At 33.7% G+C, this 27,564-nt stretch overlaps 1 protein-coding gene across 2 annotated transcripts in view; it reads left to right on the top strand.

The window, feature by feature from the left end:
* Positions 1–27,195, top strand: part of LOC141404010 (tyramine/octopamine receptor-like) — a 422,753-nt gene extending 395,558 nt beyond the window's left edge. For both annotated transcript variants that reach the window (XM_073987180.1, XM_073987181.1), the window contains exon 4: positions 25,238–27,195. In XM_073987180.1, coding sequence (XP_073843281.1) covers positions 25,299–27,038 — 1,740 coding nt within the window. In that variant the 5' untranslated portion in view covers positions 25,238–25,298 and the 3' untranslated portion in view covers positions 27,039–27,195. The remainder of the gene's footprint in view (positions 1–25,237) is intronic.
* Positions 27,196–27,564: the final 369 nt, after the last annotated feature.

The raw sequence follows: 27,564 nt of genomic DNA, 5'->3' as shown, positions 1-27,564 counted from the left end.
TCTTTTATTTATCGTATTTTAATCGGATCTATAATTCCAGATCATTTTCTGTTGGCCTATGTCATAAAAACTGAATAGGACACGCCATTATCTTAACTTAATAGCCCTTGAATCATTTCGCAGCTCACAATGTCTCGTATTTATCGACATTATCCTGGGTCTCATTGTCCTGAAATTTAATAAAAATCACGCTTTCTATTCCCTGTTGAATTATAATTTCTATTTTGTGTGAATTTTACAGCAATAGTTAGATCCAAAGACGTTTTATACTTCAGTTTTACATCCATACCAAAATGGGTGTGTGTAATCTGACTGATACACCAAATCCTCCAAGCCTGGATTTTTTTGAAAGTGAGAAATAAGTTATAACCAGAATTTATGGGTCTTCCGCCGTCGTTATGAGAACCTACTCTGAACAATAAAATAATTTTTACGCCCCATTCCCGAAGATATTATTTAGTTAATTCGTAGGCAGGATTACTTGACATTATATAAAAGTTATTATTTTCGTTGTACCATGCAGTAAAGATAAGATTGGACGCTTTCATGGTGCAAATATGTTCTATGGACTGTTCCCTAAAATTTTCCATGCAAAACATTATTTCCATGTCCTTATTGGAGCAAGATAGCTGATCTTAAATATATCTCTCCTCGCCTTTTTAAATAATAGTTTCAATTTTTTTATTTTTTAAGGGTTTTCGACATGTAAAAGTTTTACTGATAAACCCTTCAAAACGCTAGTTAACTAATGGAAACTAAGATCGGTCCTATTATTTTTACCGCAGAATTTTCGAGTTACCTGAACTACTTATCTTATAAAATTACATCAGGTAGTAATATACAGGAAATATTATTTTCCTCAAAGAGTATACCCTCACTACGAAGTTTCAACGACGTGTCAACAAAATAATTTTAATAATATGAGAATTATAACAGAATTGATATGAGAATTATAACAATATTATTGGAAATATGCATAGCGGTGCTATTATGTATGTGTGTGTATGTACATAACTATGTCGGTATATATCGTTGAATATACAGAACAAAATCTAAATTTTGAAAGAAAATTATCGCTAATGTAGTTCTTATAAAAAGTTAAAAGCCATCTGTCCATTACGAAGATTACTCGTACATCTGTATGTGTTCATATACAAGACATCGTACAATTTCCACATAAATCCTCATTTTGTGATGGTCTTTCTCGTATATCTAAACCTACCTATAGAAAAGAGTTGGTGCGTGATAACGCAATGTTTTGGAAACTTCGTCTATTCGAATCTATTTCAATTTTATGTATTGTGCTTTCTTGATACGGTAAAATATCGCAGCATTTTTGATCTTAAAGCACTAAATAATAGAAAGACGACTAAATTTTTTATTTATCTTTACCTGTTAAGGCGATGACGCACGTATGTTTTAATTTTGTTATTTTTCTCTTTCGAGAGGCGCTGATTCATCAGAAGGTTTTTGTAAATCAATGATGCACAAAATAATATGTGTAACTGTAGTATTTGTGCCATGAATCGACGCTAGAGTACTGCTTTGCCACTACACTACATGTCTCGCACTTTGCTGAGAAGCGCTCATCAGGTGTATCTTGGCAATCTATGTCTCTACCCTAAATTTTTCGTTCTATATAATGAATTTATTCCTAAATTGCAATTAGGAATTCAATACAACGGATTTTTTAAGGCAGATGGCATTGCCAACTCTAACAATCTCATTCATTTACGATTTTTTTGCAGGGCGGATTTTTTTCCACACAACTGCAATTGTCTCCCACATGTAGTCACATTTAACTGTACTAGTTTTGGGATATGTTTATTTTTAGAACGCAACAACAACAACCATTTGGTTGCTATTTTTATACGTTTTGTTAAGCCAGGCTCGGCTTGCTTTTTATTTATGTTTACCTGTTAAGGCGATGCACGTTGGGGCAAGATTGAAAAAACGGGTCTTAATTGAAAAATTAAAACACACATTTTTGATAATCTGTCTTGACGGTTAACGAGTAGAAAATTCTACCTCACTAGCCAAAATAGTAAAGTCGTAAGTTGTTTACTTTTCGTGTAGCACAGTGTTAAAGTTGAACATATTTTTAAAATTTAAGAAACAGGTGAAAAGTATTAAATTTTGCTGCTTTTTAATTGCCATAACGTAGTTTTTGCTACATAAACTCTGCTTTTCAAAATGGATATTTTAAACAGAAGTAATTCTTAATATTTTAGGAAAAAATTGATCTGAACAAGTCTTGTAGAAATGTGTTTAAAAAAAATCGTCAAAATGTGTCTGTCTTTTGCATAATTTTAAAATGTATTGGAGTATAACAAAAAAGAGTGTGGAGAAGGTCGTGAGAATTTTTTTTTGTATTTTTTTCTTGATTGCTGTCTTTGATACTGCGCAAACAAAACTTGCGTCTTGCTTGCGCATTTTGAGTTATACCAAAAATGGTGGAAATAGCCCTGGGTCAAATTTTTGCATTTTGGGGTTTTTGTCTTCATTTTCTCTGTTATTGTTGTACAGTATGTTGTGTTTTGGTTTAATGTCGGTATACACCTTACATAAGACAACGTGAACATGTCCACCATTATTTTATAGGTACTATATAATAATTTATATGAAATGATGGCGATGCACAAGGGGTGCAAACGCAAAAAAATTGAGATTAATAAAAAAATTAAATTCGGTTTTTGGTATAACTGTCGTTACATGGTAATATGGTACAAAATTCTAAATCTCTAACCAAAATGCCAAGATCATATACTGTTTACTTCTAGAGTTGCACTGTGTTAAAGCTAAAGAATTTTTAATAATTTGAAGAGCACCATAAAAAATTAAATTTGTTGGTGTATAAAGTGTAATATTTTTTATGCATCAAAAGTGCCCATTTTAGAATGCAATTGTCAACTTCAGGTAGATATTAGAATCTTAGAAAAATATATTTATGGCAAAAGAAGTTTAGAAACATATTAAAAATTAATTTAAAATTTATCTCTTTTTTTTTTGAAAAGTATTTAGTGTTAAAAAAGTAGCGGAATATTTTCTATGGAGTTTATTACAAAACGAAAATATATGGAGATGATGTTTGATAAAAATATTTTCAAGCCCTTCAAAATGCACAATTCACAATTTGAGCCAGTTTAGTTGCAGTATATGCCTAAAATGTTCGAAATCCGCCAAATTTGACTGCAAATCTTCGCGCGATGAGTTCTTAGGCATTCAGAACTATAAATCCTAATTTACAGATAAATATATTAAAAATGTTGTCAAGACCCCCTAAATACATAAAATCGGGAGATACCCTTGTATGGGAGCTACACGAAAATATTGGCCTAGATTTATAACTTTTTGCTAAATATTAGCTTAACCAATAATTAATCATATTGGAAGATTTTAGATGAATCAAATAATAAATGTAGGCAAAATCGTAAAAACTCTTCATAGTTTTTATGGTACCCATTTATGAGGGCTTCGAATATACCTCTCCAATCCCTTAATTTGCAACAAAATTGTGTTCCGTTATACTGATTGAGGTGTAAATATTCGAAAAATATTAACATTATATAACCCAAATGCTTCGCATGTTTTAATTTTGTTATTTTTCCGTTTTGAGACGAGCTGATTCATCAGAAGGTTTTTTTTAAATCTTTTGTTTTGCTTTTCCACAAATTACGCAAATAAAGTTTTTTTTATTTTATTTGAAAATGTTGCCTATTAGGGCGAAGATAATTTTTAATATTAATTTTAATTAATTTCTCGTTGGAGTCGAGCTTAATGACCGATGATTTTTGCAAGTGAAATGAAAACCGAAGATTCGAACCCACACAACCACCACTCTGTGACATGACATGTTTCGCCTTTGAGCCTTTACTCATCAGACATATCGGCTGTGGAGCAGCTTCGCTATCATCTACCTTTTCCTCTTTCAAATGCAATTTGTTTTTTACTATGATGAATATTCGTCCATTCATTGTATGGCTTCCAGACAAACGCTTAGCGTAGTCTTTGGATGTTATGGATGTTTGTCATGTGTTTTTCAAGAACGTGGGTTAAAACCCCAGCCTGGCTCAAGCTGATTTTTATTTATTTGAAAATTTTGTCTATTAGAGCGAAGATCAATTTAATATTAAAGTTAATTAATTTCTCGTTGGAGTCGAGCTTAATGACCGATGCTTTTTGCAAGTTTTTTTTTTCATTTATAGAAAAGTTTTCACTACAATATATTGATAGCAATACAATACCTTATTCGAAAGGAATTTTGTTTACACATAACAGGTGTATCACAAAAGAATTTTTCTGTTAATATATTTCGCAAAAATCTAACAAACAGTCGGCCTATAAAGGAAAGTTTTTGGAAAAAGTGGATAAAAAACTCGTCTCCAAGATTTTAACATATTTTATTTTTCAACGACTGTAGATAAAACTACATTTGTCGACTTACGCATATGAAAATATTTAAAAATCTCGGAGTCGACTCTGAGGGTAAATTCCTATACCACCAAAAATGAATAAAATGTTTACACATTTTTAACTTTTTCCTATATTTCACGCAGAGAAAAAAATATGTTTGATCCAACAATATTCCAAGAGCAAAATATGTATTGTTAACATATTGTTGGATACCTTATGTAGTATTGTGAATCCAACAATCGTTTTTGTTAAATCCAAAAATAGTTTGTGTCAACTGAACAATATTTCTCTCTTTTCTTCGATAATTTTTTTCTCTTCTCTCGCTATTCGATGCCGTGTTGAAAAAACAATTTTGGTGAGTAGTGGTGTTTGTATGACATGCTGCCTTTATCTTTGTTTTTGTGTGTATGTATACCAACAATGAGACTCTTGTTTTTATTTGTTTCTGTTTTGTTTCATTCTTCTTCTTTATTTCATTCTTCTTTCCTTTTCATGTTTGTTATGGTGTTTAATTATTCCTTATGTTGTGGTGGCTGCTTGTGGCTTTTTGTTTGTCTTTGTTGTCAGCTTAAGTAGCAAACCATGTATTGCGTTCATCAATGCTCGTAATATTATACGCGATATTTATATCAAAGTTGTGTGGAAAGTGTATATGAGAAGTATAAACACTCAAATCAAAAAATTTAGTATCTGGTTTTCAGGGCTGACAATATGTTTTGTAAAAAATTTAGATTATGATTGTTCCTACAATCGGTATTGTTAACGATTTTTACAATATTGCGGAAATTCGAAAGTTGTTTTTGTTTTCTATGTTCGGAACAAAAGATGGTATTTTTGGATTTGGATTACAATGTTTGTACAAAACAAACACATTTTTGGAACCAAAATAGATATTTTTGTTCCAAAAAAACCGAAAAATATTTTTTCTCTGCGTGTTGGGCACATATAAGGCAATCTGTTGGTTTTTCCTAACATATTCTTTAGAAAGGACATTCGTTCGAGTATAATACTCAACAACAGAACATAAATATGAAGTAAAATTCATATCTATATTGTTTTGCTAAATATTTAAGTGAAAAATAGCAACAAAATACAACTTAAAAAGTTTTTATCGGTTTTTTTGCACAAGTTTATTCTATAATGAACTATTCCCCGTGAGAAAATCTTTAAGCTTTCAAAATATGTGAAAATAAAGACACAATATAAATCATAAGGACTACATGCGGTAAAAATGATTAGCAATTCATTACCAGGTTTCAAACTGGATGTAACAACATTTTAGAGTGCTTCGAGAGCCCCAGTTGAAAAGCCCAATAAAAACCATTTTTCATGCATTTTTTGGTAGATTTTTTCTTCATCTAAAAAAGCGTATTTTTACCTGCTTTCTGATTTTTTTGTTGAAAAATGTTTGTGGCAAATGACCGTCTTCGAAACCCTGATTTTATTAAAGCGTTTTGTGTCGCCAAATCTAGCTCGAAAACTAATCAACCGATTGTCAGATATTTGATTGGGTTTATCAGGACATAAAATCTAGTCCTTCATCCATTGATTTAAAAAAAGAATATTAGATTTTACCATTGAAGAGATATTGCGCGTTCAAAAAATGGGTAGAAAACCTCCACGCAAAAAATGATCAATATAGGTTAAAATTTTGGTATGTACCCCAGATTTCACAAATTTTTAGTTTCACGCATCTTCGAAATGGAATAACTGTAAAATTGCTGTTTAAAAGAAAGCATAGTCCACTTCTCTAACTAATTGTTTTATTTTACTTCAATACAACTCATGGTGGAGGGTAACAAAGGTCGGCCAGGCCAAACTTAACGCCGTTCTTACCTGTTGATATCTAAAATGATTATTTCGAGGAGTTACATATAAACGGAATGTCGAACTTAATATACCCATCTATAAATACGGTATCCCTTATATGTGACACAGTAGTCATTACGGTGTGGATTACAGCAGCATTCGGCAGCCCTTTACTCGCGATCAAGCAAAGATAGCTTCTCTCTCCACTCACTAATTGAAAACCCATGCACTGACAACAGTGTTTGCTCAAATTGTTGTTGTTGTGTGCCGATTGCTGCTCGTGTGCGCTCATTTAACGTTGCTCTCTCCACACACACAATTCAAACCATTGAAAAAGCATGCACTCACACAATGACGCCCCGTAAAGTATGCAATAGAAAAGTATGGGCCTGACCTGGCATTCCGAAGAAATCCGGAAGTACCCTTTTATGGGGGCTATATGAAGACGTGGACCTATACCGACAAATTTCAGGTGGAAAGTTTTATACCCGCAAGGAAGACTTATTACCAAATTTCAGCCATTTAGGAGTGATATTTTATACCCCCAAGGAAGACTCTATACCAAATTTCACCCATTTCGGAGGGATATTGAGGCCACAACCTTCAGAATATCGGAAATCGGGAGGTACCGTTCTATGGGGGCTATACGAAGACGTGGACCCATGCGGACAAATTTCAGGTGTAAAGTTTCATACCCCTAACGAAGACTTAATACCACATTTCAGCCCTTTCGGTGGGATTTTTAGATCACTAATCCTTGTATATATTTTGACATATGGTTTTGCATATGCTCATTTTATGCAAATATGTCAAAATATGCACGATATGCAAAATATGCAAAAATTTTCGGGGCCTAATTCGTTTTGTTTTATGATAAAACGAGTTTCTGTCTAATCAGATTTTCTCTACGACCATCCTAACCATATATGCATTTGCATAGGATTCCGCTGTCTATTAATATGATGATCAGATAATATTTATCGGGTTAAATGAAGCAAAACTTTTGGTTATCGCTCACAGCCTGTGTAGATGCTAACAACAAATTTACGCTCATTGAGAGCACAAGGGAGATCCAAAAAATTTCTCTGCCTCACTCTGCTTTAGGGCATGTATTGGCAGAACCACAAATGAATTGTTTGCGGTCTCACACATACGACATCGAGAGCGTAAATCAGCAGTCGGCACACAACAACAAACATTTTAGCAAACATTCCCAGCTAACAATTTTTTCCGATTTTTTTCCGAATTCGGAACGAAACTCTGCACAAGTATGCGATTCTGATGTCGAATTCGTTCAGAAATCGGAACAAAATTGTGTGAAGGTTCCCACGAATTCGGAAAGTTTTATCGGAAAAAAATCGGAAGGAATATTAGAGTTTCTTTCCGAATTCTGAACGAATTCGCAAAAAAACTCGAATGAAAAAAGGGAAATTTTAAGGGAATTTTCGATTATCTGCACAATTTCGGAAAAAACTCGGAAGGAACATTCGAAAATCGGAAATAATTCGGAAGATTATCGGATGTTTGATCCGATATTCGGAAAAAAATCTGAAAATTATCGGATGTTTGATCCGATATTCGGTAAAAAATCGGAAGATTATCGGATGTTTGATCCGATATTCGGAAAATAATCGGAAGATTATCCGTTGTTTGATCCGATATTCGGAAAAAAATCGGAAGATTATCGGATGTTTGATCCGATATTCGGAAAAAAATCGGAAGATTATCGGATGTTTGATCCGATATTCGGAAAACATCGGAAGATTATCGGATATTTTATCCGATATATGGAAAAAAATCTGAATATTTTCGTAAGGTTTTATCCGAAAATCGGAAAAAATTCCGTTGATTTATATTTCGGAAAATGTTCGGATGTTTAATGCGAATTTTTTTATTCTTTATTTCATCATCTTCACAAGATGGATTTAATAGTTTTCATTGCTGCTGCCTACTGATATTGTGTGTTTGCAAAATTATACAACACAACTTTTCCTAATATCATCATAATATCATCACGATGTTGTTCTTTACTTGGCATATCTAAAATAGAATTAACAATGTTTGTTATTATAAACAGCTTTTTACAAAATGTGTATGCAAACTTCCAATTTTAATTTGTTTTAAAACACACAATAATTTGTTCCGCTACGTCTTACTCACTTAACTGCTGCGAAATAACTAAAAAACAAGGTACAGCATGCAAACAAAGCAAAAAAATTTCCCTTGCCGCTGGCGTTGTTTGTATACAATCAACTCTCTACCAGAGTTCGGGATTTTTGCTCGCGAGAAAAATACACAGATCAAAAATTCTTTCAGATTATGTGCAGAGTACTCGGAAACTAATCGGAAAGAAAACAAATCAAAATTTCCCTTCAGAGATTGGGCAGAGCACTCGGAAAATAATCGGAAAGAAAGGTTACGAAATCTCGGAAAAAAATCTGATATCAGAGCCATCGGCAAAAATTGTTGGCTGGGTTGTTGTCAGTGCATGGGTTTTAAATTAGTGAGTGGAGAGAGAAACTCTCTTTGCTTGCTCGCGAGTAAAGAGCTACGGAACGCTGGCGTAAATTTCGCTCACATTTAAATTGAACTGGATGCAGTTCAAGGGAGTTGAGAAAAAGGCAATCCGTTCGATATATTTTACAAGCAGTGGCTTAGAGATCCCTACAAGCAAGCAGTTTGTAGATAACTACAAACAGCTACACCATTCTTTCAAAGACAAAAAAGAGTGCATCAATTTCTAAAATTTTGATATAAAATAAAAAAATAACAACCAAGTTGGGAACATTTTTACGGTAACTCATGTGATGAAAATTTCCTAATGGTGTGCTGTTGATATACATGAAGACAATAGAACCCCTTTAGCAGATGATGCAAGAACATTTTAGCTTGGATTAAATGGATAGAGCAGGAAACAAACTCAGTTGCGATTGACGAATGAAGAATTTTCATAATTTGTAATTTATAATACAGTTTTTAATATTCTTATTTTACACAAATTATAAATTAATTTTATTTATTCTGGGACATTTTTCAATGGCTTGAATTTTTATTGCATCTTCGAACTATCAAAAACACTCTTCGGAATGTGCCTTTAAATTCAAGTACTGCATAAAAACACGTGCTTTGGATACAAATTGGACTGCATCGTATTATACTCTGAAGGTTTAGTTAAAATGCAATGCCAAAAGAATTAGTTAAAATGCAGTGCTAATGGAGGGCATCTTTTGGTAGTCACTCTCTTGTAAGAATCATGAGTGAGTATACATAATTTTATGTCATTCCTAATTACTTATACATATGATTTAACTGCATCTTTGGAAGCAAACTTGTTGCTGGGAGCCTTTGTGAACATTGTGGGAAATATGTTTTGTGAAAGGTATGATTTGAAATACAGCTTAAGCAACGTAAAAAAAACATTTTAAAATCAGAGTGTTCTGAAAAATTGTTAGGCACATTATTTTGAAATTTTTGCAAAAGGTTACTTGGTTCAAATCCTAAGAGTTTAGTTGCTACAGACCAGAATTCCAGAAAATATGTAAGGTATGGATGTCACCTTGGTGCAATGGTATGCACACCCGCCTTGCACGCAGAAGGTCGTGGGTTCGATTCTTCAGCTAGGTAACATACATTTTTCAACGGTGGCAAAATGCCCCTCAGTAATGTTTGCGACATTTCCTGAGTATTTCAGCCATGTAAAACTTCTCTACAAATGGTGTCTTCGGACACGCCGTTCGAACTCGGCGATAAACTGTAGGTCCTATATCATTGAGCTAATATGAATCGGGGTGCACTCATTGATATGAGAGAAGTCTCCCTTGTTCCGCCTGGGATGTTTGTGGAACAATTATTATTATATGTAAGGCTTCTACATTTTAACGATTTTGATGCGCTAGATGAAGTTGCTCCTAGTTCGTCTGTTTGACACTTAAGTTCTACTATTTTTGGGCTACAGTATTGGTGAAAACTGCAAAGAAAAATTCTTATCAGTTTCTGAGACAAAGGCACGATCAGTGGAAAAGACATGTTTTAGCCCGGTTTAGATAAAGCCATAAAATCCAAACCCGACCTAACAACAACGAACAAGACTAAGGTTTTTGTAGTCTCTATATGTACTTTCAGGAAATGCCCACTAGAAGTTTTTTGCACGGTGTAATAAAAAACAAGGGAAGCATAGTTTGAATTTGTTCTTATTTTTTTATCAGAAATTACATTTAATAAATTGAAGTTTGCTAACTTTTATATTTTTCCACCATTTAACCGGGCTTTATCTACCTGTTATTTAATTTGTCAAGTGAACAACGGTTCAATATGTATTTAGCCATTAAATATAATATAACGATTTCAGTGGGAGTAATTCACGGAACTGAAATAACTTTTCTCTAATTTTGCTCAGTTCGCTTAATTTGGATTTATTTATTAGGCGTGACCTAGTCTGTCATAACATAATGACGTTAATTACGTTAAGAATAAAAAGGTAAGTCAGCACCTGTATATCCAGAACGATTTTGCATTGTACCAACTAGCTGACTATTTAGCAAGTGGTAAACAAAAACAATCTTTTCATGCTACCAAAGTAAACAGCTCAAATTTCCTAATAGGGATCAAGTAGTGTTTCGACAAACATGGTACATAAATTATTACCATAACTACGCTATACAACATGCATACATATTATGCCCGATAGCAAACTCCCACAACTATGAAATACTCTAATGATGTTGTAGTTCAAAAGATGGATGAAACAGCTTTATTGAATACTTTCAAAGAAAATTACGTTGCCAGGATTAACTTAATGCAAAGAGTAACACAATGAGGTGGGTATCCTATTAGCATAATAGTTAATTACAGAACAATCCTCAATTAATCCCTGTTTTGTTAGTTAATTACTTATCGAAACAAAATGAAAACACGAATTTTGTTATCAACTTTGGGTAGAATTAAAGAAAATAATCTTAAAGTGTTACAGGAATAAAAACGACATAATAAAAAGAATATACATATTTAATGAAATTGACTGCATCTTAATACAGGGATGATTTTAATAGTATTCTGCATACAAAGGTCCAAAACAGATAAAAACCTCTCAGCCTGGTAATTAATTTAGCGTATCTGATAATAGGCAGGCTTAACCACAATAGTTGTTTTAATACTTTATTATAACAACTATTATTTATTATAATATATAATTGTTCCTCAAACATCCCAGAAGGGACAAGGGAGCCTTCTCTCATATCAATGAGTGCACCCCGATTCATATTAGCTCAATGATATGGGACCTACTGTTTATCGCCGAGTCCGAACGGCGCACGTTGGGGCAATATTGAAAAAAACGGGTCTTAATTGAAAAATTGAAACACAAATTTTTGATAATCTGTCTTGACAGGGTTAACGAGTACAAAATTCTACCTCACTAGCCAAAATAGCATAGTCGTAAGTTGTTTACTTTTCGTGTAGCACAGTGTTAAAGTTGAACATATTTTTAAAATTTAAGAAACAGGTGAAAAGTATTAAATTTTGCTGCTTTTAAATCGCCATAACGTAGTTTTTGCTACATAAACTCGGCTTTTCAAAATGGATATTTTAAACAGAAGTAATTCTTAATATTTTAGGAAAAAAATTGATCTGAACAAGTCTTGTAGAAATGTGTTTAAAAAAATCGTCAAAATGTGTCCAGATTTTGCATAATTTTGAAATGTATTGGAGTATAACAAAAAAGAGTGTCGAGAAGGTCGTGAGAATTTTTTTTTATTTTTCTCTTGATTGTTGCCTTTGATATTGCGCAAACTAAACTTGCTTCTTGTTTGCACATTTTGAGTTATGTCAAAAATGGTGGAAATAGCCCTGCGTCAATTTTTTCATTTTGAGGTTTTTGTCTTAATTTTCCCTGTTATTGTTGTACATTATGTCGTGTTTTGGTTTAATGTCTGTGTTCACCCTACATAAGACAATGTGTGCAGGTCCACTATTATGTTATAGTTACTATATATAATGATTTATATGAAATGATGGCGATTCACAAGGGCTGAAATCGCAAAAAATGGAGATTAATTAAAACAAATTAAATTCGGTTGTTGGTATAATTGTCGTTACATGTATAAGAAATAGCAAAATGTGTTTACGTTGCCGTCTCTCGTTTGTGCATCTTGGGCTGTCAGGATTAAATTAAAACACATTTGCCTCTTACATTTTAATAATAATAAAACAAAACATTTATTAATTCATTTAAATAGTTATTAAGTAAAACAAATGAAAAGGTGTAATAGATTAAATAGTTAATGTATGACAATCACTCGGCGCGGCGGTTATTCGATCATTCTCGTCGGCTGCTAGACAACAACTAACTCTCTCTCATCTTCATCCTCAACTCTTTCGGACATAGGCATAGAAGGGTTGCCAGGCATTTTAATTAGTTTCCCACAGTCGGCCATCCTGTCGCTGCGGTCGTCCTCGAGTGCATTTCGGATATCATGGCTTTCATCATCGTAGTCATCATTGGTTGGAAGAGTACACCAGGGCTTAATTTTGTCTGAAGCATAAACAGATGTATAATGGCGTTGTGTTCTCGTTGATTCTGGTATATCTTCTACGACGTATCTATCTTTGTCAAGTATCTTCGTTACAATAAACGAACCCTTATACAAAGGTTCGAGCTTCTTTGACGTTCCGGTGGCTGCTGGTTCATTCTCGACAAGTATTAAATCTCCAATTTGGTATCGTCTTGGTCGCTTGTGTCGTTCGTCGTATTTCTGCTTCGCATATTCCCGTTGTGCGTTAATTCGTTCTGCCGTTTCGTTGCGTATCCGTCTTAGATCTTCTTCGTTGATCAGTTCGTAATCATGTATGGCTAAAACAAGTTTATTTTGTAGAATATCTCGTGGTTTGTATCCATATAACAGCTCCTGAGGTGTTTTGCCTGTTGTTTTGTTAACCATTGCGTTGATTGACCATTGTATTTTTCTCAACTGATCGTCCCATTTTCTATCGTTTTCCGTTGACGTTTGGATCATACTCAAGATTGTTCTATTTGTTCGTTCTGCATGTCCATTGGCTCTTGGTGTTCTAACTGCATTCAGTATGTGTTTAATGTCGTTCGATTTACAATAATTCTTGAATTCATGGGAGGTAAAAGCGCTTCCTCTGTCTGTGACTATCCTCGTTGGAATGCCGAAATAGTCGGACATTTCGTTAAGTACTGAAACTACATGTTTTGTCGCTGTACTTTTAACTGCTCTTAATATCGTAAATTTGGTGAATGCATCAGCAATAACTAATATATGTTCGTTCCGTTTTGTACTTTTCGGAAATGGTCCCAAATGATCCATATGTATCGTATGGAATGGCACTGGATTGATATTGTCGTAATGGTATTCTCCTTCCTTTTTACACGTTCCAGATTTATTATATGCGCATTCTAAACAAGATTTGATATATGATTTGACGTAGTTTCTCATACGAGGGAACCAAAAATGTTTTTGTAGTCCGTTTAATACTTTCTCCACTCCTAAGTGACCTGCGTTATCATGTTGACCCTGAACAATTTTCCATCTTAACGATTTACGTACAACCCATAATAGTTTTCCTTGGACTTTCCTGAATAGTCTTCCTTTTTCTACCTCGTATTCGTCGCAAATGGTTTTGTCTCCTGCTTCTAGTTTTTCAACTATTGACTTAATATTCTCATCTTGTAGTTGCATAGCAAATAACCAGTCATTTTCATTCACGCCAACTTTAAATATTCGCATTGATGCCGTATCAGTTTCACGAGGTTTTTCGTAAGGAGCTCTGCTTAATGCATCAACGTGTTGCATACGTTGACCTGATCGATGAATAATATTAACTTCATAATCTTGAATTCTTAACCACCATCGAGCTATCCTCGGAATAAGTTCTTTCTTTTTCATCGTAGTTTGGATTGCGTTACAGTCCGTAACAACTGTGATCTCTTTCCCATATACGTAGTACTTAAACCTTTCTAAAGATTCCACAACCGCTAGTGTTTCCAATTCATAGCTGTGATAATTCTTTTCCTCTTTAGTTGTCGACCTACTATAGAATGCTATTGGTTTCCACGAATCGTCTTCTTCTTTTTGCAGTAAAGCACCTGCTAATCCAACTGAGCTTGCATCAGTATGAATTTGATGTTCCGCAGAAGTTCTATAACCAACTATTACTGGACTTGTCGTTAAACACTTCTTAAGTTGTCGGAAAGCTTCTTCCTGTTCGTTTTCCCATTTAAATTTGGCATCTTTTCGTAGTAAGTATCGTAATGGTTCGGAAATAAAGGCATATCCTGGTACAAATTTTCTAAAATAATTACTCAATCCTAAAAATTGTCGTACTTCGGTCACGTTCTTCGGTGTAGGGAATTCTTCTATAGCTGCCGTTTTAACTTTTCCTGGACTAATACCTGCTGGATGTAATTGGTGGCCTAGAAACTCAACTGTCTGTTTCATAAATTCACATTTCTTTAAATTTATCGTGAGATTCAAGCTTTGTAATGCTTTGAAAACTCGTTCTAATTTTTGAAGCATTTCGTTGACGTCATTACTTCCGATTACTACGTCATCCATATAATGAAGCATGTCTCCATCCCATGTCTTTTCACGTACTATCGCCATTAACCTCTGGAATACAGCTGGAGCGTTCTTTAAACCGAAAGGCATACGTTTAAATTCATAGAGTCCGTCGGGCGTTACAAAAGCTGTGTATTTACGACTTTTTTCTTCTATTGGGATTTGATAATAACCGCTATTTAAATCCAGTACGGAAAAATATGAAAATTGTTTAATATCCTGTAATCGTTCCTCTATGTTTGGCGTTGGAAAAATCTCTTTTACCATATGTTGGTTTAAACGTCTATAATCAACACATAACCTATCATTACCATTTTTCTTTTTAACCAGGACTATTGGGCTTGCATATTCTGACGATGATTTCTGTATAATGTCGTTATCTAATAAATCCTTGATTGTTTTGCTCACAATAGCTTTCTTCGGTTCTGGGAGTCTATATGGTTTTGAAACTATAGGTTCGTTTGATGTTAGCGTTATTTTCATTTCCAGTGCGTTTGTCAATCCTATTTCGTTAATTTCATTACCGAATACGTCTCTATATTGATTTACTAATTTCGTTAATTCCATTTTCGTTCCATCGTCATCGGTTCCGCATACAATATCTTCTGTATTAATTGGTTTTTGGCTGTTAACGTTCGCAACTGTTGTGTTAATTAATTCGAAATGTTGTTGGTCACCTTCTACTACTAATCGTATTTTATTATTTACAAAGATGTCGTTACCAATTATAATATCTGATGTAAATATATCGTCGTCAGCAATATAAAGATCGATATCTAATTCCAACTCATCAACAATGAGTTTTGTAGATATCATTTCCTTTAAAATACATGAGCCTCCACATACACCGTTTATTCTTAGACAACATTGCTTCCTTTCTTTCGTTAACTTAGACGCTTTCGATTTTCGTATCATACTACATTGACTTCCTGTATCTATTAGTGCGTAAAACTGATGATCCTCGATGTGTACTATCTTATCGCTGGTGTCTTTTTGTACTGAATTCGTTTTTCGACTATCCGTTTTACCGCAGTTTTCTGGTGATCCTTTTGGATGTACCCGTTGACAATCTTTACATCTTGGTCGTTTTGGTGGTTTTGGACAAGTATTACAATTAAAACATATGATACTCGGTTGTTTTGTCGTATCTTTCCGTCCATAATCAAAATTAGGTTTACTTACGGTTTTACCATGGGTTTGAGTGTTTGGTTTAAATAATGGTTGTCTATTTGACGTGCTGGCAGTGTTCGTGAGGTAATCTTCCATTACTTCTCGCATTTCTTTCATGTTTTGGAACTTTAATGCCGCGATTGCTCTTTGTAGTTCGTTATGTTTTAAACCTTCACGAGTATATTTAATAATTGACGATTCACTCAGTTTATATCTTCGACCTAATGCCGCCATTCTGAAACAATATTCACTCACTGTTTCACCCGTAAGTCTAATAGATTTGGCCATTTTATAATGTACGTTCGCTTCATCTAGTTCTGTACCAAATTCTTGTGTTAAAGCGCCAGATAACGATTTCCACGTTGTAAAAGATTCTGAAGATGCGTCTATCCATGATTTAGCCGGACCTTTGAGTTTACTATACACCGCTAATAATACAAATTTATCATCCCATTCATACGCGAGCATTGTCTTGTTTACACGATCAATAAATTGTTCCACGCTAAAACTCGAATCTTTAATCGGATCATAATCGGGTAAAGTATCTGCGATTTCTCTTACACTATGCGTTGGTTTATATCTATCTGTATTTTGCGATACTACCGGAAATTCAGCTAGTGTCAATTTTTGTTGTTCATCTGTAGCACTTTCGTTAACCGTTTTGTTTTGGATGCCGTCTAAAACACTTTCCATTAAACTACGTAGTTGGTCAATTTGTTGTTGAAGAAGGTTTACATTATCTTCACTATCACTTTCGTAATCAATTTCGTCACTGGCCATTGCGTCAACAAGGCGTTTTACAAGTTCTGGTTTATTTCCTGCCGTTGATAATTTTCGAGCACCCAAAAGTAATTTAAGGGTTTTCACTTTTAGTGTTTCTATTTTTCTCATTTTGAAATCTTTTCGTTATGTTTATTTATTAATTCATTTAAATAGTTATTAAGTAAAACAAATGAAAAGGTGTAATAGATTAAATAGTTAATGTATGACAATCACTCGGCGCGGCGGTTATTCGATCATTCTCGTCGGCTGCTAGACAACAACTAACTCTCTCTCATCTTCATCCTCAACTCTTTCGGACATAGGCATAGAAGGGTTGCCAGGCATTTTAATTAGTTTCCCACACATGGTAATATGGTACAAAGTTCTAAGTCTCAAGATCATATATTGTTTACTTCTACAGTTACACTGTGATAAAGCTAAAGAATTTTTAATAATTTGAAGAGCACCATAAACAATTATTTTTGTTTTGTGTATAAAGAGTAATATTTTTTTAAGCATCAAAAGTGGTAATTTTAGAATGGAACCGTCAACTTCAGGTAGATATCTGAATCTTAGAAAATATATTTATGGCAAAAGAAGTTTAGGAACATATTAAAAATTAATTTAAAATGTATCCATTTTTCCCTATTTTTGAAAAGTATTTAGAGTTAAAAAGTAGCGGAATATTTTATATGGAGTTTATTCCGAAACGAGAATATATAGAGATGATGTTTGATAGAAATATTTTCAATCTCTTCAAAATGCACAATTCACAATTTGAGCTAGTTTAGTTGCAATATATATATATAAAATATTCGAAAACCTCCAAATTTGACTGTACCTCTCTCTATATGGGGGCTATACGAAAATATTGAAGAATTTTCTCACTATGAATTCTTAGGCATTCAGAACTATAAATCCTATTTTACAGATAAATGTACTAAAAAAATGTGGTCAAGACCCTCGAAACACATAAAATCGGGAGATACCTTTGTATGGGAGCTACACTAAAATATTGACCTAACTTAACTTAACCAATAACTTATCATATTAGAAGATTTTAGATTCATCAAATAAGAAATGTAGGCAAAACCGTAAAAACACTTCATAGTTTTTATCCCATTTATGAGGGCTTCGAATATACCTCTCCAATCCCTCAATTTGCACCAAAACTGTGTTCCGTTATACTAATTGAAGTGTAAACATTTGAAAAATATTAACATTAGCTCACTCAAATGCTTCCCTGAATTAATACCCGTTTTTTGGAATCTTGCCCCAATGTGCGGCGTGTCTAAGACACCAATTGTAGAGAAGTTTTACAAGGCTGAAATACTCAGGAAATGTCGCCAACATTACTGAGGGGTATTTTGCCACCGTCGAAAAATGTTTGATGTTGACTGGCCGGGTAATCGAACCCACGACTTTCAGCGTGCAAGGCGGGTGTGCTTATCGCACTATAGGCGATAGTCGTTATAAACGATATTCATAAAATAGGTGAAATTATATTATGTATAGTGACTTTTGGGTATAAATACGTCATATATAATTTAAATACAAAAATTCAATTCAATTTTTTACTTTTTATTCTACATACATACGCAAACATGACTTAAAAATAAATAATAACAAGTAACGATATTAAATTCATTCTATTAAAAATAGGCTTAGTTTGGGCTTTTGAATTCCAAATTTAACTCAGATATTAGTTTTGAAAGAGATTCCAAAACACATTCTTTGCTTGTAACATCTTCTGAGTAAATACATTTTTTTAAAGTTTATACAGCTATACACGCATTTGACGCTGGTTCTGTAGTATCCTCAATGTCTTCGTTAGGATTGCCTTCATCGAAAGCTTCCAATATTATGTCGTCTTATACATGGCAGATGTGAAAACATTGTCATCAATGACAACAAATTCATCAATATCTTCTACGTGTTGTTGGAAATGAGAATGAAGATAAATGTCTTCAGAACGCAAAGGGTCAATAACAATCCCGCATAATGAAAACAATTAGCAATGACAGAAGACCTTAAATGTTTCCACGCTTCATCTAACAACAACACGGCATCCAACACGTTTAATTTCGTACTTTTATCCTTTCCTACTCTTGCCAGGATAGTGGATATATGCCGATTGCGATTTTAATTATATTATTACACCTTGGTCCATGGGTTGTAAAAGCAGTTCTGACATTGGGTAGCAAAAGTTCTAGCTTAATGGACTTGAGACCGCCTACGAGTGAGTCGTAATTCAGTTGTTCAACCCCATCTTCGAACATGTTGTGCAAATGTTTGGTATTTTATTGTTTTTGTTTAAAAAAAAAAAACATACATACAACAAAAAATATTGAGAAATTTTTTTTTTTCGTATGGTTCGACGTTATTACCGATAGTAAAATTCAAATATTTATAAGCGATATTTAGTTGTGTGGAATGTAAATGGCAGAAATTCGGGACTTTTGTATTTCGTCGTTATAAGCAATATGACGTTATAAACGACGACGTTATAAGCGATTTCGACTGTATATTTAAACTATTGTGTGTTAGTGAGTTTGTACTCACGAAACCCTGTAGGAAGCCTGGGGTTAGGTGTCGACATGTCACCACTTTGTCTACTACATATTATAGTGACTTTGTCAACAATTGTCACCTCTTTCCATAGTGCCGTTCACGTTCAGCATTTCCATTAAACGGAAGAATACTGTAGTCATTAAATATATGTAACAACAGAAATGATCACAACAAATACGAGAGAGAGGGAGTGTACGACAAAAATAATAACAAAACGAAGCAGAACGGCGCTAAGTTCGACAGGGCCGAACTTTTTATACAACTTGTATTGAAGTAAAATAGAGCAATTAGTTACCTTTCGTTTATGAAAATGACGAGCACTTCCGACACGCTGACTGAAGAATATCGTTTTCTTATAGAAGGTTTAATACCAATAAAACAACGATGTTTTCTACCCATACAGGATACGAAATACCATGTTACAGTCATTTTATTTCGACGATCAAAATATGCAACATCTGGGGGTACCTCCATATTAGGAATATACCAAAATATGAGCCTTTATTGAGTATTTTCTCCGTGAAGCTTTTCTACCCATTGAGAATCCGAAATACCAAATTACAGTCAACACGTGGACCGATATTCCAAATTATAAAGCTCCATCTTAAATATTGAGAGCTGCATCTTGATTTCAACAGACTGACATGATTATATCGACTTAGAATTTTATGCTGATCAAGCATATACCCTGCAGGAAATGTCAATAGTAAATCTCTACTGACTTACTACAGACATCTACACCAGTACTACTGACCAATTGTAGACAACTCTATGTATTTTCCTGTTGGCATTTTAGATGAACGTGTTATTTGAAAGTCACTAGTAACATTGGAAGTAGTATGCCAGTAATTGCTGAGGGACCATGTGTTTTCATTGTAGGTAGACAGATATTTTAGGTGGTGATTCAATAGAGGCATTGGATGTAGTGATTTAATAGTTAATGAAAGGCCATATGGAGGCATTGGTACCAGAGTTACACTACTATGTTCTTGGTCTATTTGGTACTTTTTGGTTGATTTAAAAGCTAGATGCATAATAGTACACTTATGTTTAAGAAAATTAATGAAATTTTAAAATGTTCTGTAGTGTTACGTAAAGCTACTTTAAAGATGGTGGTTAGTTGATTTTATATGAAATATTAGCACAAAATAATAAATTCAATAAAGAGTTCAAAATATTTAAGATATCAACCATATCGGAACACGTTCGGTATATTCCCTATACAAAGAGTTCCGGCCGGTTTTCGGGTTTTTTTAAGTTTTTTAACATGTAGGTTCTCCGTATGGTATAATTACAATACAATTGTCATTATATGTTCACAGAGAATTATTATTGTTTTCGCTATCGAAATATTTTTAGTATTTGGAAGAAGTTAGCCTAATTTTAAAAATATCGGATATAATATGGATTTGGGAACACCTTTCGGTTGGAGAATCTCAATACATCCCTATAGAATTCTACTCGCGAATATATCCAATTAAGTTATACAGGGATTTATTGTCATGGAGTTTATGAAAAGTTTGGTCTGAACAGAGTTTCGGAGTCGGAGTCGAACAATTTTGCTGGAGTCGGAGTCTGAGTCGAAAAAAATAACTTGACTCCGACTCCGGTCAAAATTTTTCCTACGTATTCGGTTTATTTTATTCTTATATTAAAAATATTAAAAACTAGCAGACCCCGGTCCGCGTTGCGTAATGAGTTTTAATGACAACTTTTTTTCTACCTTACTTCTTCGGTCCATTGTCAAACAGAGGAGGATTTTAAATTGATCAAAGATTTGTTCTGTAACCTTTCTTTTCTCTTACGGACTTTGTCGGATTTTTTCGCCAATTTATGTTTAGAATTTATTATCGTCCATGTCCCTGTCTTTATCTTAAAGTGATCTAAATTTAAAAGTTAAAAAATGGTTAAGTCGAATTCTCCCGCTTATCGAGACTTATATATTTTAGTTTTTCATGGCTGATGGACCGTTGAACCTCACCATTTAAGGAAATTTGTAAATATATAGTTTTTCTTGATCGGGGACGCAACCACCGTTGTCTCAAAAATTAATTTTCAACCTAATATACTCATAAGTTCTACAAATATAGCGATTATACAGCAATAGGTCTCGAAATTTGTCTACAAATATATAGCATTTTGGACCACGGGACATTCCTGAACATTTTCTGTAAATTAGGTTCAGTAGTTTTGGAAAAATAATGTTTTGAAAAGAGTGGGCGTGGTCATCAGTTTTAACATATAACATATTAAAAAAGTGGGCGTGGTCCGGTATTTTCGCTCCAAATATGTACATAGGGTGCACACAACTTCATTGCCTACTAAAATGTATGCTGAAACCGATATAATCATAATCATAGCGTTAAAAAGAAAGGCATGAGGAAGGTACTTCAACTCTTCCGAAATTTATAAAATATACATAACAACGGCAAACATTGAGCTTTTGCTGCAAATTTTATGGAAATCGCTTCAGTAGTACTGGAATTATGACATATAAAAAAAAAAACAGACGTGGTCGGTTCTTTAAGCCCTAAAGAAGTACCTAGATTGTAGATTAATCCGTAAACTTTTAAACCGATACATGCATAATTTTTGCAAATATAACGTTTTTTTTAAAACATCGCATAGGGGAGGTATCCCGCCCCCTCTGGAATTCAATAAAATATGTAGCATGTTTTCGGGGGCTATCCCTGTACATTCCCTGACAATTTCAGTAGTTTTTGCAGAAAAGATTTAAATTGGAAAAAAGGGCGTGGTAAACTTTGCTTTCCATAAAAACTTAAGTTGGGGTTTTCTAAATATGGCAAAGGGATGTACCCTGCCCTTCAAAATTCAAGAAAATATGCATACTATTTTTACCGGGGGCCATCCCTGTACATTCCCTAAAATATTCAGGAAAATCGGTTCAGTAGTTTTGTAGATGTAACATATTTTAAAAATTGGGTGTGGTCAAGTCTTTGGGTCCTAAAAAAGTGTGTAAGGTCGGAGACACAACCACAATTGTAACGCAAATTAACTTCCAAGTATAGGGGAATTAGCCCGCCCCTTCCGAAATTCAACAAAATTTGTAGCCTATTTTAACTGGTGGCCATCCCTGTACATTCCCTGGCAATTTCAGGAAAATCGGTTTAGTAGTTTTTGTAAAAAATATTAAAATTGAAAAATGAAAAAAGTGGTCGTAAAAGTGGGCGTGGTCAAATTTTCTTGGCATAAAAACCTAAGTAGGATTATGGCGAACATTTCACAAAAAAATTATTAAAATCGGTCCAGCCATTCTCAACTGATGTCATTACCAACGAACGACATTTGATTTTTATTTATATAGATATGCGAACAAATAAGTTTGTTGGCCCGATTATTTATATTATAAGAAAACTATGAAAACATGTAGGTAAAAACTATATTGTACTCAGTTAGAGGATGAGGCAGAGGATATTTACTATCATTTGAGCAACACCATAATCAATTTCTATGTCTATTTTGCCATGTCAGTATGTCGGTTGAATTCAGTACAGAGTTATAATAAATTTCAAATTCGTCTCAGATTTCTTATCAAGCCGAATTGTTTTAATTTCACATATTGTATCTTATATAGGTCAACGTTTTTATAGCCCCTTCAAGCTGACAATGTTCAAAGCTTAAATATTTTCTCACGGGGAAGAGTGCCAGTGGAACATAACTTCGGTTTTATTGAGTTTTCATTTCTATGAAATTTCAGGATTTATATGCAAGTTTTGTAGTTGAGTATTATATTAGAATGAATGTTCTCTCAAGGAAAGGAAAGGAAACTTGTACATATTTAATCTTTTTTAGTGGAATTGAAAATTAACCTCGGAGTCGACTCCGGAGTCTGGAGTCGTGAAAGAAGTCGACTCCAGAGTCGGAGTCGAACTAAAAATGACTCGACTCCGAAACCCTGGGTCTGAACATACTTTTTTTCAAAAGCAATCTAAAAAATTTAGAAATTTATTTTAAGAAAAAGCAAAGCATTCTAGCACGGATTCTGCAGGTACAGACTATGGCTAATAAACATCGAATCAAATTCGCAGTACTGTTTGAGACTACGAAACTCTTGTTTGGATTTTGAGAAATATCTCAGAAAACAATATCAGAAACAACATTCAGTGACATTTTACTAAGTCCTGACAAAAGAAAGTCCATGATTATTCTTTAGGATGTATTCTTTACTATTGGTATAAGGTTACAGAAGAAGCGTTATTAATTTGTTAATTGTACTAGTTTTTGGACTCGGTGACATTAAAAACTTTGCTAAACACCTCTTTTCTAGTTATTGGAAATAGAATTCAATCATTAATAACTTGTGCCCAAAAAGAGTTTTAAGTTTGTCGGTTGGAATCGAACTCATGACGTTGACATTAGAAAGACTACAGTGGCTCTTCTTCTAAATAAATAACTCAGAGAATGATTGTCGACAATTGAAATATTGGAAATAAAACAGCATTTTTAATGACAAAAAGTAGAATTTAACAGGTTAACAATAACAAAAAAAACAATTACTGACTTTTAATTTCAGAAAAACATTTAAATAAGTATCAGTCGGCTTTGCCGACAAAGATACACAACCAAAATCTTTTTCCCCACACATTACGTATTCAGAGAGTTTGAATGCATTAACTTGCAGACAAAAACGTAGTCACCAATGGACCTATTGTCTGAGTATTCATGACCTTATCACTAACAAGTCATTCATATATATTTGGAATGAGGGAAAAGCTTCACGTGACCAACAGGAAATATGGTCTAATATTCATAATGCACCACGTGAAAGTCAATGTCACATGCACAGTCAATAATTCGACCTTCCCAGTTTAACCGATAGTCCAAAAACTTTTGAAGAGGTGTCTTGATCGCATGGTAGGAATGAGTGGCAAGTAGTGGGATTTTCAAACACATTTTTTGGTTATCGACAAAAGTCGGTAAAATTAAAACGCAAAATGATGAATAAAAGTACTAATAAAAGTTGAAAACACTGTTGCTATAGGTAGAACTTTGCGACAATGTTATTTAGGTTGCTATTATATAATTTTGTGAATTACAGAATTTATAACCATTTTTGTTTTACTGACTTTTGTCGGTAAGCAAAAAATGTGTTAGAAAATACCACTACTTGCCACTCATTCCTACCATGCGATTAAGACAACTCATCAAAAGTTTAATGGGTTAGAATTTAGTGGACTCGATTACAAAATGTAAAGCCATTTATAATTCACTACAAATATTCAAATAACATAGAAAACATATTTCAAGAAGTTGATATTCATATCATATATAAAACATTCATTTTGTAATAATTTAAGAACAAATTCGATAGCCGATGAAGAAGATATTTAGGATGAAGACCAATAATTATTAATTTTATTACTTAAAACTCTAAAAATTATTTTTATTATATATCTGAAGAAATTTTGTATGTTTTGAAAAATGGAGCCAAAATGGCCTAACCCTCAGTTGCTATCAATATAGTTTTTTTTTTGTAATGGATTCCAGAATGGCCTAAGCCACTTTAATTATTTTATTAAGCGTTTAATACAATCTTTATCTAAATTAATTAAGACCTTATGATTTATTTAAAACAAATAAATAAATAAAACAGCTAATATTTATTTACTATTAATAGTATAAAATATTTTTAAAACGTATTTTATTTTAACTTCGTTTTCTCAGAATCATTTTTTTGGGCTTAGGCCGTTTCAACACTGAGCGCCTAAAATATTATTGTTAAATATTACGTTAATTTCGTACTTACAACAGATGGTCTGTATGGGCTTGGTTGTTGAAATCAATAAATAAATGAAATGAAAATTCCATAGTTTGTATACATTTCGCACCATATCTCCAAAACTGTTAAAGTTTTCTTAACGTTTTCTTTGGACAAATGAAGTAATAAACCTTTTTATGTCTTTATGTCATTGCAGGTCAAATGCACGGAAGAAAATATATTTTGTCTGAACTTTGTATCTGATTCAACATGCTAAAATGCCACAAGCAAATCAAATGATGTCAACGGGTTTAACGGTAACGACTGCAACAAGTAATGCAACAACAATTCCAGTCACAAACCCAAAAATTGCCACTATACTCAGGAATAGAGTAACAAAATTCACATTAACAGATAACACAACTACGACAAAAGTAGATTTAATTGGAAGCAATTATACAACTTACGATACTACGACCTTTGCCGAAAATAGTTGTACTGATGCAGTTGACGAATGGCATGACAGCTATTTCGGTGTTAAATTAGCCGTTCCTGAATGGGAGGCAGTACTTACGGTTTTCGTCTTATCCATAATAATTGTTCTCACAATAATCGGCAACATACTGGTCATACTGAGCGTGTTTACTTACAAACCATTGCGAATCGTTCAGAATTTCTTCATTGTTTCACTAGCAGTGGCGGATTTAACTGTGGCATTTTTGGTACTACCATTCAATGTTGCTTATTCTATACTGGGACGTTGGGAATTTGGAATTTATTTGTGTAAGATGTGGCTTACGTGTGACGTCATGTGTTGCACATCTTCGATATTGAATTTGTGTGCCATTGCTATGGATCGATACTGGGCCATAACGGACCCCATCAACTATGCTCAAAAACGGACCGTGGGTAGAGTGTTGCTATTGATTGCTGGTGTATGGATATTATCGTTACTAATTAGCTCACCGCCGTTGGTTGGTTGGAATGATTGGCCGGAGGAGTTTACTAGTGCCACACCGTGTGAACTTAATTCGGATCCCGGCTATGTTATTTACTCAGCACTTGGATCTTTTTTCATTCCTTTAATTATAATGACATCCGTTTATATAGAAATATTTATAGCCACCAGAAGACGTCTGAGGGACCGAGCCCAGGCAGCAAAAATGAATACAATTGCAACACGTTCTGCCAGTGCTGACGTTGTTAGTACGGCTATAACGCCAAATCAAACAAGGAAATATACTACCTCCTTTTGTTTCAGTATTCTATGTTGTTGTCGAAATTCGACACACACTTCCGATATACCGATGATACAAAACGACCAAGAGTCGGAAAGTAGTGAAAGAAATACCAATAACCAATGTATCAGGAATCAAAATAAAACAGAAGTCAAATCGACAGCAGATTTACAACAAAAGAAGATACGCAGAGCCAAAATCAAAGACTCCATTAAACATGTAAAATTAAAAGCACAGAAGGAACATACAGGCAAATACCATGGAGAACAAAACTCTAAGGACGTGGTTAGTGGTGGTGAAAGTCTTTTACTAACACCCAGCACAAGGGTAACTAAAACCCAGAAGTCATCTGCTGAGAGTGGAAATCGATATGATGTCAATGAAATTTCAGCCGGCGATGGCGAAGAAGAACATGAATCTTTAAAAGTAACTACATCCCAGTCCGAAATCGGTGTCACATCGGCTCAGGTTGTGCCATTGGAAAAGAAACCTGGAGACGTCTATCATTTCATAGAAGAAAAACAAAAAATTTCATTGTCAAAGGAGCGGAAAGCAGCCCGAACTCTTGGCATAATAATGGGGGTTTTCGTTATTTGCTGGCTACCATTTTTCCTTATGTACGTCATTTTGCCATTCTGTTCAACATGTTGCCCTTCTGCAAAATTCAAAAACTTTATAACATGGTTAGGTTATATAAATTCCGTGCTAAATCCTTTTATATATACAATTTTCAATCTGGATTATAGAAGGGCTTTCAAGAAGCTTCTTGGTATGAATTAACACCTTGACATGGTAAACACGCAAAGAGATATGTATTAGTTAATTTTAGATAGATGGTAGAATATCAATATGTTAGTAGCTATATAAACATAAAACCATGTTATGAATGTACAGTAAAAAATAGTAAATAATGAAATAAAAGTACATTTTACACCTATTTATGTGTTATGTATTAATACAAGTTGGCTTTGTTATTGGTTGGATTTCAAACGAGAAAATATGCAAATCAATTTCACACGCAAAAATTAAGGTAAGCTATTTTAATGACAACAAACTCTACATTAAATAGTATACAAGCGTGAAACCATAAAGGTTTTTTTATTTCTGCAAACCTTCATATAAAGAACAACTAGGCATTCCATTTTTCTAAAGAATAGGTTTCTCAATAATTGTCAAAATAACTCTAATGCTTTATAGGGAAGGCGTAGGAACTAAAACTGCGAAAAAAAAAGTTTTATTATACCTTACCACTCACAATATGGATAGGGTATTTTAAGTTTATTGTGTCACCTCGAAATATTGGGCC

Source organism: Musca autumnalis, unplaced genomic scaffold (assembly GCF_047663935.1).
Source record: "Musca autumnalis isolate F117 unplaced genomic scaffold, ASM4766393v1 scaffold_4, whole genome shotgun sequence".
Classification (NCBI taxonomy): Eukaryota; Metazoa; Arthropoda; class Insecta; order Diptera; family Muscidae; genus Musca; species Musca autumnalis.
This window is presented reverse-complemented; position numbering and strand designations above follow the sequence as displayed.